The 19,515-nt window shown below is 22.0% G+C and overlaps 1 protein-coding gene across 1 annotated transcript in view; it reads right to left on the bottom strand.

Annotated features, from left to right (window-relative positions):
- Positions 1-247: 247 nt before the first annotated feature.
- LOC122502727 (obg-like ATPase 1) overlaps positions 248-19,515 on the bottom strand; it is a 38,242-nt gene continuing 18,974 nt past the window's right edge. The window contains exons 6-11 of the mRNA XM_043612902.1: positions 12,206-12,283; positions 9,975-10,072; positions 9,331-9,471; positions 4,535-4,631; positions 2,525-2,647; positions 248-925 (exon numbers count right to left, since the gene is read on the bottom strand). Coding sequence (XP_043468837.1) covers positions 815-925; positions 2,525-2,647; positions 4,535-4,631; positions 9,331-9,471; positions 9,975-10,072; positions 12,206-12,283 — 648 coding nt within the window. The 3' untranslated portion in view covers positions 248-814. The remainder of the gene's footprint in view (positions 926-2,524; positions 2,648-4,534; positions 4,632-9,330; positions 9,472-9,974; positions 10,073-12,205; positions 12,284-19,515) is intronic.

Here is a 19,515-nt window from a genome sequence, read left to right as displayed (position 1 = left end):
TTACTAAAACCTAATTTTATATCAAAATATATTTTTAAATTAAAGTCTAATTTTAAATTAAAACATAAATTTTAATTTTTAAATTTACAATTAAAAACTTCAAATTATGAAAATTGAAAACATCCAATTGAAAATTGCTTTCAAAGTTTCTGAATAATTCTGAAAATACGGGTTTAAATTTGTTAGTATAAAATTTGAATAACTGATACGTGGTAATTTCGAACGAAAATAAATTCGTCTAAACGAATTAAAATCCGAAACTGTGTTTATTTAGTCAGTCAATCTATATTCAACTCAGCGTAAAGTAAATACAGAAGAGTGTAATAGAAATATTTTCGATTTCCATCTCAAAAAATGAGACAAAAATCAATGTTCACTTCATTTCTCTCTTTCTCTCTGTCTCATTCATGATCTCTAACTATCGCCTATTTAAGCTTTATAATAGAATTGTAAAAAAAAAGAAATTTCATAAATGTTAATTATTTATATACACTCACTCACTGAAAGCGATGCTCATACTATTTGCGTAGATATTTCCTTATTCATCATCATTATCATCGTTGTTGTTGTCGCCGTCGTCGTCGTCGTCGTCTTTATCCTTCTTCTTGTCAGGAAATAATTGATTTACTTTTTCAAAGCAAAAAAAAATATTACAAAGAAAATTATTATTTCCTTTGAATAATAATTTTTTTTTGATTGTAAATTAAGAAAATAATTTTTAGGATGATGAGCCGATATTTCGATGAGTACAACAAGAGAGCAAGATCATGTTGATGTACAAATAAACCAGCAACGGTACCAAATATACGTGCCATCACTTTTTCTTCGGATCCTTTAAACCTGCACCGGCGTTGAATTTAAAGAAGATAATATCGCCGTCATCAACAACGTAATTTCGTCCCTGCTGTCGGTACTTTCCAGCTGCCTGTTTTTCAATTGAAAATTAATTAGTTTAATCCAAAGATCTTTGCTAAATTAAAAAGAGGTCTTATTACATTTGGCGAATGTCTTGATAATTTTCAATTCAATTCATTTCTGTATATGAAGTTTGAAATTCTAAACTAATTTTCATTTCTCCGAATATTCAATTATAGACCTGAGGACGTAGGTAGAATTTTTTTTATTCTTGCAGCGATAAAAAATTACTTTTCAATTAAATCATCAAATACAAAAAAATAAGGTAATTTAAATCTTTTTTGAGGATTCGAATTTAAAAATTTTATTTTATTTACATTAAACACTAATTTCTCAGTTTCTCAAAAGTTAATAATTTTTTCTCTCTCTACGTTGGTGAAGTTCATAACTTTTCCAAGTAATGATCCTAAGGTTCTGAACGTTGAAATGAACGAAATGAATTTATTTCTTCTTCAAATTAAATTTTCTTTACAATAATTTTGCGCCACTATCAAAAAATTAATTATAAAGTCTTTAAATGTAAAATTTAGGTTTTCAATTTTTATTCCAATCAGTAGATAGTTTATAATATTTTTAATAAAAAATATTTCGTTCATTTGATAGTTCAGAACTTAAAGATCATTATAAGTAATAATTTACAAGAAATACTATTTTCCTGTTAAAATTTTTTATATATTTTTGTATAAAAGATATTCTCTATAGTTTTTTTTCAATAATTTAAGAAACAACAATTTTTAAACTAAATAATTAAAAAAAGCAACAATTTAGAAGAAAAACTATTTGCCGATTTACGTTGTTGTATATTTTTGTATAAAAAAATGTTTTGTATCGTTTATTATCAATAATTTAAAAAAAGAAAAATTTGTAAACTTAAAAATTTGTAAAAGGAAGCTAAACTTTTATAAGCATAAAGTTAAAAGAAAACCTACTTTTCTATTTAAATTTTCATATTTTTTAATTAATTAGGAAACAGTTTCACAATTTATAAGCAACAATTTAGAAAAAAAAACTATTTTTCTATTTAAACTGTTATATATTTTTGAATAAAAAAATGTTTTAAAATTGTTTTTTCATCAATAATTTAAAAAACAAAATTTTTCTACAAAATAATTAAGAAAACGGTTTAACTTTTATAAGCAACAATTTAGAAGAAAAACTATTTTCTATTAAAATTTCTATATATTTTGGTGTACAAAATATTTTGTATAGTTTTTTCGAAGTTTAAACAAAATATTTCAGAAAATATTATTAACAAAAGCAAATATTATAATAATATTTTATTGTTCATGGGCATTAAAAATATGTGACTGTCCGCGACAAAAGGGACCTTAGCTCCATGTAAATACATGGGAGCTAAGGTCCCTTTTGTCGCGGACAGTCACATATTTGTTTTCTTTTAATCGTTGTGAACTTCGTCAACATATCAGCTTTTGGTTCATTTTACAGACAAAATAAGAAAATAAACTTATAAAAGAAGAAAATAAAATTGAATATAAATTAATTTAAACCAGGAATTAAAAATATCTTTCCTATTAAAAAATATCTTTAAACAATGATTGAAATGAGAATGGAATTTAATGATAAGAAGAATTTTACTATAAAAAAATACCTTGCAAGCAGATTCTGAACCTTCAGATTTAAAGTCATCGAATTTCATGACTTCGGCCATAATGAAACCTTTTTCAAAATCAGTATGAATTCTTCCAGCAGCCTGCGGCGCCTTTGTTCCTTTCTATTGAGAAAATAAAACAAATTATTTTTTTTCCAATCATTTAATTGGATTGATTTCAATTAAATCAAATTTATTTGTAATATTGCATTTTTTGAGTGTTCCCGTCAAAAATTCGGTTATAATTTTTTAAAACTCGAAATCCTCAACTTCTAAATGAAAAAAGGATTTTGAATTTCCATTTTCTGTAAGCATTTCGTATTTACATAAAATAAGAAAAAATAAGAGCGTTGAGTGAAAAAACCTTTTAAAATTTAATTATTTCCTCAAATTCCATTTATAACGTTTCTAATATTTAATTATTTTTTAAAATTTTAACTCAAATTCTTTTTTAAATCAATTTTTTTAGTATTCAACGATAATTAAATTATTTGAATATAAATTTTTTTGTGAAATTTAATTATTTTCCAAATTTTTAGTTATAGTTCTTCAAAAAATACAATAATATTTAAAAATAATTTTTTAATATTTTTTAAAATTATTTTTAGGAATTTAACTATTTTTAAAAAATGTTAATTACAATTTTAAAAAAAACCTCATTCTTTCAGAATTTCTAAATAAAATTTTTCAAAAACTAATTAATTTTTGTTTAATAAATATTTGAATACTAGGTTATTATTTATTTGTCCAACAGGAACTAAAATTTCAAAATACATTCAATGTAAAACCTTTTTGAAATTTAATTATATTAAAAATTAGAACTGCAATTCTTCCAATTGTTGAAATATTTTCTGAAATTTGAACTGAAATTCTTTTTCAATCAATTTTTTATTATAAAGTTGTTCGAGAATTCAAATATTTAAATACAAAAATTGTTGTGAAATTTAATTATTTTCTAACTTATTATTATTTACAGTTCTTAAAAAAATACAGCAATATTTAAAAATAATTTTTTAAAGTGAGAAAATATAATTCTTTGAAATATAAAATTTATTTTAATGAAATTTGAGAAAAATTCCTACTTTTTCAATTTTTTAAAATTATTTTCGAGAATTCAACTATTTTCAAAAAATTTTAATTCCAATTTTTTAAAAATCTCATTTTTTTCTGAATTTCTAAATAAAAATTTTCAAATTTCATTCATTTTTCGTTTAATAAATATTTTAATACTAATTGTTGTTTATTTATCAACCAGGAAGTAAAATTTCAAAATACATTCAATGTAAAATCTTTTGAAATTTAATTCTTTCTAAAAATTAAAACTTCAATTCTTCCAATTCTTCTAATATTTTCTCAGATTTTAACCAAAATTCTTTTTTAAATCAATTATTAGCAAAAAATTAAACCAGAATTCAATTATTTAAATACAAACATTACAACTGTAACTGTACGAAGAGAAAATTAAATAAATTAAATAAATTTTGTAAAAGTATTTCATAATTTGGGGGAAAAAATTGCGACAAAATTAAATAAAAATAAAATAAATTAAATAAATAATTAAATAAATTTTGTAAAAGTGTTTCACAATTTGGGGGGAAAAAAGCGACAAAGAGAAATTTTGATATAAAAAATACTGAACTTTAAAAAAACTTACGTGAAATTTAGTATAATTATATCAAATATAAAAATTGTAGTTAAATTTTATTATAGCTTTATTAAATTTCATGTTATTTCTTTCACTGTTTAGTATTTTCTATGTCAAAATTTCGGTTTGTTGCTCTTTTTCCCCAAATTGTAAAATAATTTTCAAAATTTAATATATATTTTCTCTCCGTGTGTACTTATGGTTTTTTTAATACTGTGAATAAAAATATTTCCTTACTTATTTCCCCCTCTTGGAAAAATTCTTTTATTAGCAAAATTGTAAAGAAATTAATTTTCCCTTAATAATTTTTGTGTTTAAAAAAATTATAACCAATTCTTTTATCGGGATTTTAAGTTCAAATTTACCTGAATTGTCCAAGCCTTGACTTCATCATGACCAGAGGTGAAGAAATATTGCAATTGCAGAGCTCTATAACCCTGAATGATAATTTTGTCCAGTGCGCTAGAAAAAAAAGATAAATTAATCATATTTATTAAAAATATTAAGTAAAATAGTTTTTATTTAAAAAAATCAGTTAATAAAAATTAAGAAAATAAAAAAGTATTCCAAAAAAATTATTATAAATATAAAATAAAATAGTTTTTATTTAAAAAAATCAGGTAATAAAAATTAAGAAGATAAAAAAGTATTAAAAAAAAAAAAAAAAAATTAATAGTTTGAAAAATAAAATACAAAAACTGTTAGGTATTTATTTCGTTTAAAATTTTTCGTAAAATAAAAAAAAAACAATCAGTGGTACAAAATTGGACGTCGGATCCAATTGTTAGTTAAATATTAAGTATATTTTAAGTTACTGTGAATAATAATTAGAGAGCGCTTTTTCATCATCGACCCTAGAATTGAGATTATTCGAATATCTGACATATGTATATATATAGATTGTGGACTCTAATTTGACAATTTACAAGAAATAGCTATTAATTTGCTCTAAAACGAGTAACCATGAAGGGATCGAAATCGAAGCGGAATTGCATAGCAGTGACGAGATAGAAATGATTTTAACATAAGTTGATTGCTAGTAAAAGACACGAGACAACGAAAGGGAGTGAGTGAGTGAGTGAAAAAAGGAGGTGGAAGAAAAGGTTGGATAAGAGGGTCAACCAGCAATCAGAGGACTGCCATGATTTTATTTCGAGACCGCAGATCAGCGGATGCACAAAGTGGATACCTCTCGAGAGAGTCTCTCGTGAAATGATAAAATTGCGGTATTAAGTCGTTCGCTTTATGTGTATTCTCTGAAGTCTCAAAATTCAGCCACTTCTCTATCTCTTTTTTCTTTCTCTCTCCATTTTTTTCTCTATCTCTCTTTCACTCTATTTCTTTTTCCTTTCTTCTCTCTCTCTCTATTCTTTTTCGTGTATATAGAGAAAGAGAGAGACAGAAATTTCTCTCTCTTTCTCTATATACACGAAAAAGAATCGGATGACTCCTTTTGGCAACTCACCCTGTCATTAGACGATCTTTGGTCTCAAGACAATCATATTCTATGGTCCCAACATTCTCAGTTGTTCCGAAAAAATTTCCAGTTTTCATCATGTTCGAATTCGTATTTTGTCGCCGATCACCTTTCTGGTGTGTCTTTAATGATCCCATTTTTAGTGTCCCGGACCCAGAAGGGACCGCTCGTAAAACGCATAATGTGTGCAAAATCTGACCGCATTACGGCAAAGGACTTAATAATTAGTGAAGCAGGAAAAAAAAGGGACGGCAATTTCTTCTTCATTCATTTTAAATTATCTTTCGACAATTCTTTTCGTTACTAATATTGTTCTTTTTTTGTCTTCTCTCCAGGGTTGCCACAAAAATTTAATTCTCTTTTTCCCTGATTTCCAGACAGAATTTTCACTTTTTCCCTGACTCTCAAGAATATACTGATTCACTCTAAAAATTATTAAATACTCAAAAAAAAAATGTTCTATTACAATTATTTAGGAATTTCTTTAATTGTAAAATTATTCGAAAACATCAATAACTTCCTTTTTAAATAAATATTAAATCATTATTATTTTTCCTTAGGAATTAAATGTTTGCAAAACATTCAAATTCAAAGCTTATTTAAATTTAACAACTTATAGGAATATTATTATAAAACATGAAAATATCGATCAATCCGAGTCGAAGACTCGGAGTGATCGGTTTCTTCATGTTTATAATAATTAAAGGTGCCTGAGTGATAAAATCTTTTTTTTATATTATAAGAATATTTTTACTGTAAATTCTTGAAAATTATTTTCATCATTTCAATTCAATTATTATTTTCTAGAATTTTTAACTAAAATTCTTCTCTAAATCCATTATTTTTAATAATTTTTGAAAAAGTTCATTGAGAATTTTCAAATCCATTTGTTTACAATTTAATTTTATAAAATTTTGATTATTCCGAAATTTTTCAATTAAATATTATATTAGAAAATGAAAACTTCAAATAAGTAAAAAAAATTCAATTAAACTTTTTAAAAAAAATTAATTCTATACAGAATTATTAGCTAAAAGTATGAAAAATTCAGATTTTTAAAGATTTGGATTTGAAACATTTTTAAAATTAAATTATTTCTAAAAATTTACTCTATTTGAACTAAAATTTCTTTTTAAATCCCTGACTTTTCCCTGAATTCCATAACCCTGAAAAATTAAATTTAATCAAATTACTCAAAAATTAATATTTAGAAATTTTTAAATCAATATTTATTAGAAAATTCTACAAGAATTCAATTACTTAAAGACACAAATAAATATTTTATTTCATACTTAAATGTTTTCTAAAATTGAATTCTTCTGAAGAATTTTATCAACAAATGATAAATTTATTAAATTTTTAGGACGAATTTTAATAACAGTTTTAAGATGTAATTACATTTTTTGAGGAATTCGATTAAAATTGAATTAAAAATAATTGAAATTGTGAATGAGTTTTCTTATTTATAAAAATAATTAAATTCCAAAAAAGAATTTTATTATTAAAATTTTATTATTATTATTATTATTATTATTTTATTATTTATGAAAAGAATTGATTTTTTGTAAAGAATTATATTATTTTTGAAAATAATTGAATTTTTATGATAAATTTTATTATTTATGAAAAAAAATTGAATTTTTGTGAAGAACTTTATTAAAAATTTTTTTTTTAATGATTAAATTTCTGCGAAAAGTTTTGTAATTTTCGAAAATAATTGAATTTTTTGAAAAATTTTGTTATTTATTAAAATAGTTGGATTTTTGCCAAGAATTTTATTGAATTTCTTGAAAAGAATTAAATTTTTAACAAGAATTTTATTATTTTTGAAAATCATTGAATTTTTATGATAAATTTTTAATTATTTATGAAAAGAATTGCATTTTTGTGAAGAATTTTATTATTTTTGAAAATAATTGAATTTTTATGATAAATTTTATTGAAAAATATTTGTTATTTATGAAAATAGTTGGATTTTTGTCAAGAATCTTATTAAATTATTTGAAAATAATTAAATTTTTTCGAAGAATTTTGTTATTATTTATGAAAATAATTGGATTCTTAACAAGAATTTTATTAAATTTCTTGAAAAGAATTGAATTCCTTCGAAGAATTTTGTAATTATTTATGAAAATAATTGAATTCTTAACAAAAATTTCATTAAAATTTTTAAAAATAATTGAATTTTGGTACAGAATTTTATTATTCATAAAGATAATTAAACTTTAAAAAATTTTTTAAATAAAATAGGATTTCTGCAAATAATTTTATTAGTTTTAAAAATAACTATTGAAATTTTGCCAAGAATTTTATTAAAATGTTTAAAAATATTTGAATTTCGGAGAATATTATTATTGTTATAAATTATTTATAAAAATAATTGAAAATTTGACGTGAATTTTTTTAAACTTTTTAACATAATTGCATTTTTGCGAAGAATTTTATTATTTTTAAAAATATTTGAATTTCTTTAATCATTTGTAACTTCTCCGAAATTCAATTTTTTTAGCGTTTTAACCAAAATTGTTCTATAAATCCATTATTTTTAATAATTAATTAAATATAATTAAAAAGTTTAACTAATTTCAGAAGAATTTGAATTATTAAAATCTTCATAAATCTAGGTTTTTTAAATTTTCTAATTAAATTCATTAAAAATTCTTTGAATTTTTATATAATTTTGAATTAAAACCTTTTGAAGTTAATCTATTTATGAGAATTGTAAACGCAACTCTTAAAATTGAATTAATTTTGAAATATTTAAGTAAAATTATTCCTTAAGTAATTCATCAGTAATGATTTTATGATTGTTCTTTAAAAATTAAGTTTTTTAAAAAGAAATTATTGTCAGAAATAGAAGAAATTGAAGGTAATTTAAGAATTCGTGGTAATTTAATAGTTTAAGAAGTAAACAATAAAGACATCAAAATTCGATTCCAATTTAAATAATATTTAACAAAACTTATTACTAAAGAAAATTGTTTCTCCTTTATTTCCAAGTGGAATTAATTATTTAAATATTAAGCAGAAAATTGTTTGAAATAATTTAGAGTTATAACTTTCTCTCAAAAGTTCTTGCAATACTGCTGATTTGCATAGAAATTTTTCGTTAGAAAAAGTAATTTAGAAGGACCCGGCGGGTAAAAGTAGAAAATTCTTTTTTTCAAGAGCCTAAACTCTATATTTTTCTCGTTTTTACAATGGAGCATGTGCACTTCCTGAGTGCGGATGACCCACTGGCCGAGAGTCGCATTGGAAGAACAAGAGAGAAAGAGAGATTATACCCCTGTGTGTCGATAAGGGCGTCGGGAGTTTTCTCTGCAATTTTACAAGAATTTGAATAGCCCTGCGTAAAAAAATATAATGTTCCGCGGCCGCCTTTTTTATAGTTGCTTAACTATAAAAGAGGGATGTACACGAGTCTAGACACGAGGATAACCGAAAACTTGGAACCCTCTATTACTGTTAGCATAGCTAACAAATTTGTGGGAACCAATTTTTTCCTTTTTTTTTCCTTTTCAAAATTCCTAATATATGATGATTCGATTAAATATATAATTCCAGTGGAAAAGGGCAGCAGATTGTCACTAAGATTTCTTTTCGTCTATATACGAATATTCTTTTTTTTTCTTCAGGTAAATTAAATTTAAGAAAAATTAATTTAATTTCGGTTAAATTTTATACCTGGTGACTTTGGATTCTTCGTAGTATTTTGCTTGCTCGGCCTCATCCATTTCTATGACTTTATTCTCAAAGGCGCCACTGAATGGAATCAGCGATGATCCTGGATCATTTTTGTCAACCCATTCCTTAATCTTGATGAGCCTGAAATAACATTGATTGTTAAAATATATTTTAATTGTATGTATATTAATTATAAACTTCAAACTTTTGGTCCGAAAGTGGACTTGGTAATAAATCTTCTTCTACACACACACTTACATCATGCGTTTACATTTTTCTCAATCCTTAATACAATGACAAAAAAAAATATTTTAATTTAGTATTTATAAATTTACTGAAAAACTAAATAAAATATTCACATAAGATATTTGTATTTATTTATTTTAGAATAAAATAGAAATATTCAAGAATGTAAATTTTACCATTTTTACTAATTTCCACTAAATAATCACAATTTTTAAATTTTTCTGACACTTACGGTTGTAAAATTATTTAATTACGAGAGAAATAATTAAAAAGAAAAAGATTTATATTGTTGAAAATATAGAGTTTTTTTTACTAAAGCAGGCGCTAATAAATTAGAAATAATGAAGAATTCAATAAATAATAAAAATAAATTTAATAATAAAAAATCATCAACTCACCATTTATTCTTCTTTCGAATATAATCCTTTTCCGAAAGGTTGACCAGATAAATTACCGGCTTTGACGTCAAGAAGAGATATTTATTAAGCACCTCAATCTGCAAAAAATATTTTAACAAAGTTAGCAAAAATTAATAACAACGAATAAATAAGTGGATAAAAATAATAAAATAGAAATTTAAAAGAAGAGGCAGAAACAATTATTTTTCATAAATAACAGAAATCTTCGCAAAAAAACAATTATTTCCATCAATAACAAAATTTTTCACAAAAATTCAATTAGTTTCATAAGTTACAATACTCTTCGCAGAAATTTAATCATTTTAAAAAAATTTTACTATAATTCTTCCAAATAATTCAATTCTTTTCATAAATAATAAAATATAGCACAACAATTCAATTATTTTCATAAATTACAAAATTTTAGCAGAAATTAAATCATTTTTAAAAAATATTAGTAAAATTTTTCGCAAGAATTGAATTCTTTTCATAAAAAATAAAATTCTTCGCAAAAATACAATTATTTTCATAAATAACAAAATTTTTCACAAAATATGAATTATTTTCGTAAATTACATAACTCTTCACAGAAATTTAATCATTTAAAAAAAAATTAATAAAATTCTTCCCAAAAATTCAATTATTTTCATGAAATTTAATCAGATTCTTGACAAGAATTCAATTATCTTCAAAAATAACGAAATTCTTCATAAAATGTGAATTATTTTATAAGAAATTTAGTAAAAGTCTCCATAAAATTTCAATTATTTTTATAAATAATAAAATTCCTTCCAAGAATTCAATTATTTTCATAAAAAATAAAATTCTTTGTAAAAAGTCAATTATCATTAAAAAATCTTATTTAAATTGTTCACAAAAAATCAAGTATTTGCATAAATAACAAAAATCTTCGTAGAAATTTAATCATTTTAAAACATTTTAATAAAATTCTTAGCAAAAACTCAATTATTTTCATAAATAATAAAATTTTTCACAAAAATTCTATTATTTTCATAAATTACAAAATCTTAGAAGAAATTCAATCATTTTAAAAAAATTTTAATAAGTTTCTTCCCAAAAATACAATTATTTTCGTAAGTAATACAATTTTTTTCAAGAAATAAATTGTTTTCATAAAAAAGTTTTTTGCAAGAATTTAACTATTTTCAAAAATTATAATAAAACTGTTTGTAATAATTAATTTATTTTGAATTAAATTTTAATTAAATTTCTGCAAATAATTTAATTATTATCAAAAATTGTAATAATATTACTAACAATAATGGAATTATTTTAGATTCAAAATTATAAAAGATATAAATATAAATAGGTATATAAAATTATATAAATTTATAAATATAAAATTATAATTTTTAATTGAAAACAATTCCGTTTAATTATTCGTTGTTAGTGTTAAATCCTTAAAACATTAAATTTGAAAATTTACTTAATTTAAAAATTCAAAAAAACATTTAAGTAGAATATTTTCTAAAAATTTGGAAACCAAAAAGCAAACAAATTCAACAACAAACTTCCGGAATACAATGATTATTAATATAGAATATATTGAATTCAATTTTTTTTATATATAAATTAATTCAAAAATTTTAAAAACAAGTTTTGAATACAAAATATAAAAAGTTTAAAAAGTAGGCGAATTTTAATAGAAAAGATGAAATAGGTAACAAAATTTTAAAAATGTGAAAAGGTGATCATCGTCTGTGAACCCAGAATAAAAGAAGCAAAAATTAAACACAACGAAAAAATAAAAAAATGAATAAAAATAATAAAATAGAAAAGAAATGAAGAATTTAATAAAATTATAGTTAATGATTCGAATTTTACTTTGTAACTATAATTTTCTTTCTTACTTTAGACAAATTATTGAAGTAATAAAAATCGGTGATTCTTGTTATTAAAGGAGAGAAAAATTTTTTAAAAAATCGAACAAACTTTGCTCCTTGCGTACAAACTTTTTCTCAAAATCTATAAAAATGCGTCTTTTAAACGAATGACTCGACGGTCACTTGGAAGTTTCAAAAGAAGTTTTAATTGCAATTCATTCTCAGAAATGTACTAACTTTTATAATTTCCAATCTCCAATGCCAATCGATAAAATTTTCTTTTCTATTTTATTTACTATTATTATTAAAACTAAAGTAATTATTAAATTCGTCTACCAAGTTAAAAAAAAAATTGTCTTGATTTTTACAAATTAAAGTAAAACTCACATCGTTTGCACTCCAATCGGCAAATCTAATATGATTCTTATCATCGACCAGAATTCCTTTAACTTTGAGAAGTGTTTCCTGAAACAAAAAGTAAAATCATATTTTAAATTCCATTAACATTTTTAAAGATATTTAAAATATTTAAAAATTCATTGAAATATTAAAAAAATGGATAAATTGTGTTTTTAAATTAAAAAGTATTAAGTTAAAAAAATAGAAGACTAGTAACTAATTAAAAAGAATAAAATAAAAAGAAATTAGAAGAGAAGTAACTAATTCGTTGATATATATAATCATCAGAAAATTGAACAGTTTCAGAAAAGTTGAGTTTTACGCGAATACGTACGTAACAAAAGGTAAATTAAATAAAAAGAATTTAAGTACAACCCAGATGGGCAGAATCGCAAGAGTCTCAAAAACTTTTTCGTAAATTACTAACCTAAGGAACAAAAGAGTTGTTTGGAAAATTGCAATCCGCGGAAGGACGTTTATCCTTTGTCGATTGATTTCTTCCAGGAAGTGAATCGAGTTTTTTCCCACCCGCGCTCTCTTAATTTCTCCTTCGGTAATTTCGCGAGACCAATAATATTCCCAGTGAATTTGTGCGAATTCTACTTACTTTCGGCGTGCAGCTTGGTACCGAAACCACTGGCTTTTCGTGACAAGGAACACTTACGTTAAATTTTCGATCATGTCGGTCCCTCACTTTAAAAGGTAAAAAAAAGAGAAACAAAAAATTTTTTGCTATACACCTTGGACATAATGCACGTGCGACTGTTATTGTTCTCCTAATTTTCAACAGGTCGTTAAAAATGAGTTGAAATGAACTTTTCAATAGACATTCACAAAATTTTTTTCTCCTTTTTTTCCTAAAAATCTTAACGACTTTTCGATTGCCAATCTTTACAATTTTTTTTTTAAGGAACCATTAACTTGAAACGATAAAAATAAAATATTCGGTGAAATGTTACATTATTTTTTACTGTCAGATATATATCTCGTTAACTTCCTTTAATTGATATTTATTAATTTTTATTGTTATTTAAAAATAAGAAAATTTTTTGTTTTGCAGGTGTCGGATCGACTTTAAGGGATAAAAAAAGTCGCTTTAGCCAATTAAAAATACAAAAAAAAGTCGAAAAAATCAACAAATTTAATTCAATGTTGTGACAAAATTTTATTTTGTATTTTCCTTGACTTTTCACCGATTTCTAAATTCAATTATTCAAAACTTGAATAATTTTGTTAAATAAATATTTAAATACTTCTTATTTCCTTTTACAGAAATAAAATTTTAAAAAAATAAATTAAAAAAATTTCGATCTAAAACCTTCTGAAATATAATAATTTCTAAAAATTACAACAATAACCTTTCCAAAATTCAATTATTTTCTCCAATTTCTAACTAAACTTCGTCCTCTAAATTAATTATTTTTTTTAATAATTTTGCTAGTTCTTCGATAATTAAATTATCTAAATTCAAAAATTTAATTTTTTATAATAATTGTAACTGTAACGGTCTACGTTTTATTCTAAAGTTTTCAAAACATAATAAAGAAATTTTTTGAAATATTTTTTTTATAAATATTTTAAAATAATTTTTGAAAGACACGTATTTTTCAATTACATACAATTAAAAAATTTCCAAACAATTAAAATTTGGTAAAATATTTTTAAAATAATTGAATTTTTAAAAAATGTAAAAAAACAATCAAAATTTTAAAGAAATTTAATTATATGATTTCTGCAAAATTTTAATAAGTCTAAAAAAATAATTTTTTCAAAATTTTAATTTATTTTGCTCGAATAAAAATGAATTTAAAAAAATTTATGATAAAACTCTAAAAATTAGTTCTTTAAAAATATTGTAATGTAATTTTTTTGAAAATAATTGAATTTCTTAAAATAATTTTTGTACATATATATAATTTTAAAAAAAACTAATTAATTTTTTGCAGAATTTAAATTAAAAATTTCAAACATGATTGTTTTCTCAAAAATATGACAAATAATTCTAAAAAAAATTCAATGATATTATTTTTTGTATTTGTTTGAATTTTTGGAAATATGTAAGTAATTGAAAATATTGAAAATAATTAAATTTTAAAAAATTAGGATAAAATAAATTCTAAGAATTACTTTTTTCATAATTAATTTTCACTTTTAAATTTATCTGCTTGAAGATTTTTCATTAAAATGTTTGGAAATTCAATTATTTTCAAAATTTGCAAATAAAATTCTTCAAACATTGATTTTCAAAAATTGGAATAAAATACTTGAGAAAAAATCAATTATTTTTAATTAAATTTTACAAAATTTCAATTATTCAAAAATGTTTTAATTATATTTTAAAAACTTAATTATGTTGAGAAAAATATTCAAAAACAGGGTTGCCCTAAAAATTAAAATTTGTTTTTCCCTGATTTTCAGAAAACAATTTTTTCTTTTTCCCTGATACTGAAGAAAAGTTCTGATTCACTCTAAAAATGATCAGATACTCAAAAAAATGTTCAATTACAATTATTTACGAATTACTTTAATTGTAAAATTATTTGACAACATCAATAGTTTTCTTCAAAATAAATATTTTAAGAATAATTACATTTTTTGTGGAGATCGACTACAATTGTATTTAAAAAAATTAGAAATTTCGCGCTAATTTTCATTATTTATGAAAAAAATTTAATTCCTAAAAAAGAATTTCATTATTTATGAAAATAATTGAATTATGAGGAAGAATATTAGTAAAATTTTTTTAAATTGATTGAAGTTCTACGAAGGGTTTTGTAATTTATGAAAATAATTGAATTATTGTGAAGAATCTAATTACATTTTTTGAAGATAATTGAATTTCGGAGAAGAATTTTATTATTTAGAAAAATAATTGAAATTTTGACCAGAAATTAAAAAAATTTTTTTGAACATAATTGAATTTTTCTGAAGAATTTTTTTAGTTTTGAAAATAATTATTGAAATTTTGCCAAGAATTTTATTAAAATTTTTGAAAATAATTGAGTTTAGGAGAAGAATTTTATACTTTATATAAAGATAATTGAAATTTTGACGAGATTTGTTAAATTTTTTAACATAATTGAATGTCTTTAAATAATTATATTATACTTTTGAAAATAATTGAATTTTAGCAGTTATTTGTAACTTCTCCAAATTTAAATACTTTTTTAGTGTTTTTAACTAAAATTTTTCTATAAATCTATTATTTTCAATAGTTAATTAAATATATATTAAAAAATTTAACTAATTTCAGAAAAATTCGAACTATTAAATTATTTCCAAAATCTAAGGTCTTTAAAATTTCTAATTAAATTCATTGAAAATTGAAATTTCCTAAAATTTAAAATTAAAACTTTTTGAAGTTCATCTATTTATGAAAATTGTAAACGCAACTCTTTTAAAATTCAATTTATTTTAAAATATTAAAGTAACATTATTTGTTAAAATAATTAATAATTCTTCAAGAATTAAGTTATTTTAGAAAAAATTGTCGGAAATAGAAAAAATTGTAGGTTTTGTATTTGAATTCGTGGTAAGTTCATATAGTTTATGAGACAAACTAAAAAGACACCAAAATTCATCATTTTCTTATGAATTCTAAAAATTTAATTTTTTCCTGTACTTTTTATAAAAATCCCTGACTTTTCCCAGATTTCCCAGACCTGTGGCAACAATTTTGGAAGATTTGTCCATAGTTACTTTTCACACCACAAAAATGGAAATAAATTTCATTTTATACTAAAAATGTGGTATTTTGTTGCAATACTTGAAAGAAAAGTCGACAAAGTCGCAATTTTTGTAAATATGTCGAAGAAAAGTCTCATTTTTTGAAAATAGTTGAAAAAAGTCGAAAAAATCGTAATATCCAAGGCCAGGTTTCGCTGTGCTGATGATTAATATTTTAATTATTCAGAATTCAAATTTAAATAATAAACAATAATATCGAAAAATCTATTCTTCTTTGCATACGTCAAAAAAGCATCGAGTGGAAATTTATTCTGTTTTTGTATTTTAAAAATTAAAAATGAAACCCCCCCGCATCTCTTGTTTGTAACTTATTACCATTATATTATTATTATTATTATCATTATAAAATTGTCGATATATCGAGACAAGGGCGGTCACTATATATACAATGTCTCGAGATTTTATCCACGAAGAAAACCAAGTGGGTGATCCGGCCATTTACAATAACGAGAGGGTCTCTCGCGCTAAGCGAATTGAATGTAATCGGTTTCGACGACCGGTTATATCTACGTTTTTACAATTACGCGTGGGTGTAGAACCGCGCCTTGTTGGTTAAAATCGATCGAAATGTCGCTCCGTTATTCACTTCGGGCCAATGCAAATAGTATCCGATCACGAGATCCTTGATATTACCGCAAGGTTCACAAACGTGAACGGGTCATGCGTTCACCGCATTTAGCGATCATCATCTCACAAAACACTTAAATGAGCATACTTAAAGTAAATTCATATTATTTATTGAGTTAAAACTATTACTCCTCACGACTAGCCACATCTGACTATCATTTTATTCCTTTAAATCCTCCTTTTTACTAGATCTCTCACGTTTAAACATTCTTTAAACTGTTCTTTCAAATTTAAACACAATTTAATAATTATTATTATTTTCTAAGCCCGTTGACACTAAATAAATCAAATAAAAATAATGATAGTAATAATAATATACTAATCTTAGTATTATTTCAGGGTTGCCACAAAAATCTAACTTTATTTTTCCCTGATTTCCAGACACAATTTTAACTTTTTCCCTGGCCCTAAAGAATATTCTGATTCTCTCTATGATTAGATTCTCAAAAAAATTTCTATTGCATTTAATTAAGAATTTCTTTAATTGTAAAATTATTCGAAAACACCAATAACTTCTTTTTAAAATAAATATTTTATTATTATTATGTTTCCATAGTGATTAGGATTTTCAAAAATTCCAAATTCAAATCTTTTTGAAATCAAACAACTTATACGAAATTGTTATAAAACATAAAGAAATAGATCACTCCGAGTCTTCGACTCAGAGTAATCGATTTCTTTATGTTTTATAATAATTAAAGATGACCGAGTGACAAAATCATTATTCTATTATAAGAATATTGTTACTCTAACTTCTTCAAAATAATTTTCATCATTTCAATTCAATTAAGATTTTCTAGAATTTTTAACTAAAATTCTTCTTTAAATCCATTATTTTTAATAATTTTCAAAAAAGTTCTTTAACAATTTTCAAATCCATTTGTTTGCAATTCAATTTTAAGAAACTTCGATTACTACGTCCCTAAAGTTTCGAACGTTCAAACGAACGACAATATTTCTATTACTTCTTTTAATTTGAATTTTATTTACAAAATATTGCTTTTTATAATAAAAACATCTTTTCTTAGCTAAAAAATAATTAATTACAATATTGTTTGAATTTCAGTCTATTAATTTTTGAAAATATTATAGCATAAAAAAATATTTCGTTCATTTGAACGTTCAAAATTTTAGGAAGATTGATTACTCAGAAATTCTTCAATTAAATATATATTAGAAAATAAAAAATTGAAATAATTATTAAAAATTTCGATTAAAATTTTTGAAAAAAATTAATTCCATAGAATTCTTAGTTAAAAGTACAAAAAATTTAGATTTTCAAAGATTTACATTTGAAACCTTTTCAAAATTTAATTATTTCTAAAAATGCACGCTATAATGCTTTTAATATTCAATTATTATCTAAAATTTTAACCAAAATTTATTTTAAATCAAATTTAATTAAAAAATTCTATGAGAATTCAATTATTTAAATACAAAAATAAATAATTTATTCAATAATTGAATGTTTCTTAAAATTTAATTTTTACGAAGAATTTTATTGACAACTTTTGAAAATATTTAATTTCTTTTAAGGAATTTAATTAAAATTTTACTGAAATTTATTATATTGAAAAGAATTTTAATAACAATTTTTGAAAATAATTGAAAACTTTATGAAGAATTTTCTTAAAATTTTCAGAAATAATCGAATTCCTGAGAAGAATTTAAATAACAATTTATGAAAATAATTGAATTCATGCGAAGAATTATTTAATTTAATTTTGTTTAAATAATTGAAATTTTGCCAAGAATTTAAACAAATTTTGGTCAATAATTTAATTCTTAAGAAGAATTTCACTATCTATTTAGAAAGATAATTCAATTCTTGGCGAGAATTTGAAGAAAAAAATTAAATTTCTGCAAAGTATTTTATTACTTTTCAAAAAAAAAATTAAATTCTTGTAATGAATTTTGATATTTATCAAAATAATTGAATTTTGGAAAAGAATTTCATTAAAATTTCTTATAATAATTGACTTCATGAGAAGAATTTTGTTTTTTATCAAGATAATTAAATTTTTTTGCAGAATTACTTAAAATTTTTTGAAAATAATATTGATTTTCTGCGACGAATTAAATGTTACTTAAGAAAATATTTGAATTATTGCAACGAATTTTATTACTTTATTGAATAATTGAATGTTTCTTAAAATTGAATTTTTTCTTTGAGTTTTAATAAAATTTTTAAGAATAATTGCATTTCTCGAGAAATTTATTTAAAATTGTATTAAAAATATTTGAAATTCTGCGATGAAAATAATTTAATTCCTAAATAAATGAAATTTTATTATTTATCAAATTAATTGAATGTTCTCGTAGAATTATATAAAAAAAATTTTTTCATTAAATAAATCTTTTGATAAATTTTATGAAAATAGTAAATATTAAAAATTATCGAATTATGAAAAACTTTTGAAAATAATTGAAATTTTGCAAAGAATTTTATTTAAATTTTTGAAAATAATTGAATTTTTGGCGAAAAATTTTACTATTTGTAAAGATAATTGAATTCTTGACGAGATATTCGTTAAAATTTTTAAAAATAATTGAATTTTTTCGAAGAATTTTATTATTTTTGAAAATAATTGAATAATTCTTGTGATGAATATTGTTATTTATGAAAATAATTGAGTTTCGCAAAGAATTTTATTAAAATTCCTAGAAATAATTGAATTTTTGTGAACAATTTTGTTATTTTTCAAGATAATTGCGTTAAAACTTTTAAATACTTAAATAATATTAAAACTTTCATTCTTGTCAGAAATAGAAAAAAAATTTTGAAGGTTTTGTATTAGAATTCGTGGTAGTTTCATAGATTATGAGGCAAACAAAAAAGACACCAAAAATTCAGAATTTTCTTATACATTCTAAACATTTAATTTTTTCCCGTACTTTTAATAAAAATCCCTGACTTTTCCCTG

Source organism: Leptopilina heterotoma, unplaced genomic scaffold (assembly GCF_015476425.1).
Source record: "Leptopilina heterotoma isolate Lh14 unplaced genomic scaffold, ASM1547642v1 Lhet_237, whole genome shotgun sequence".
Lineage (NCBI taxonomy): Eukaryota > Metazoa > Arthropoda > Insecta > Hymenoptera > Figitidae > Leptopilina > Leptopilina heterotoma.
This window is presented reverse-complemented; position numbering and strand designations above follow the sequence as displayed.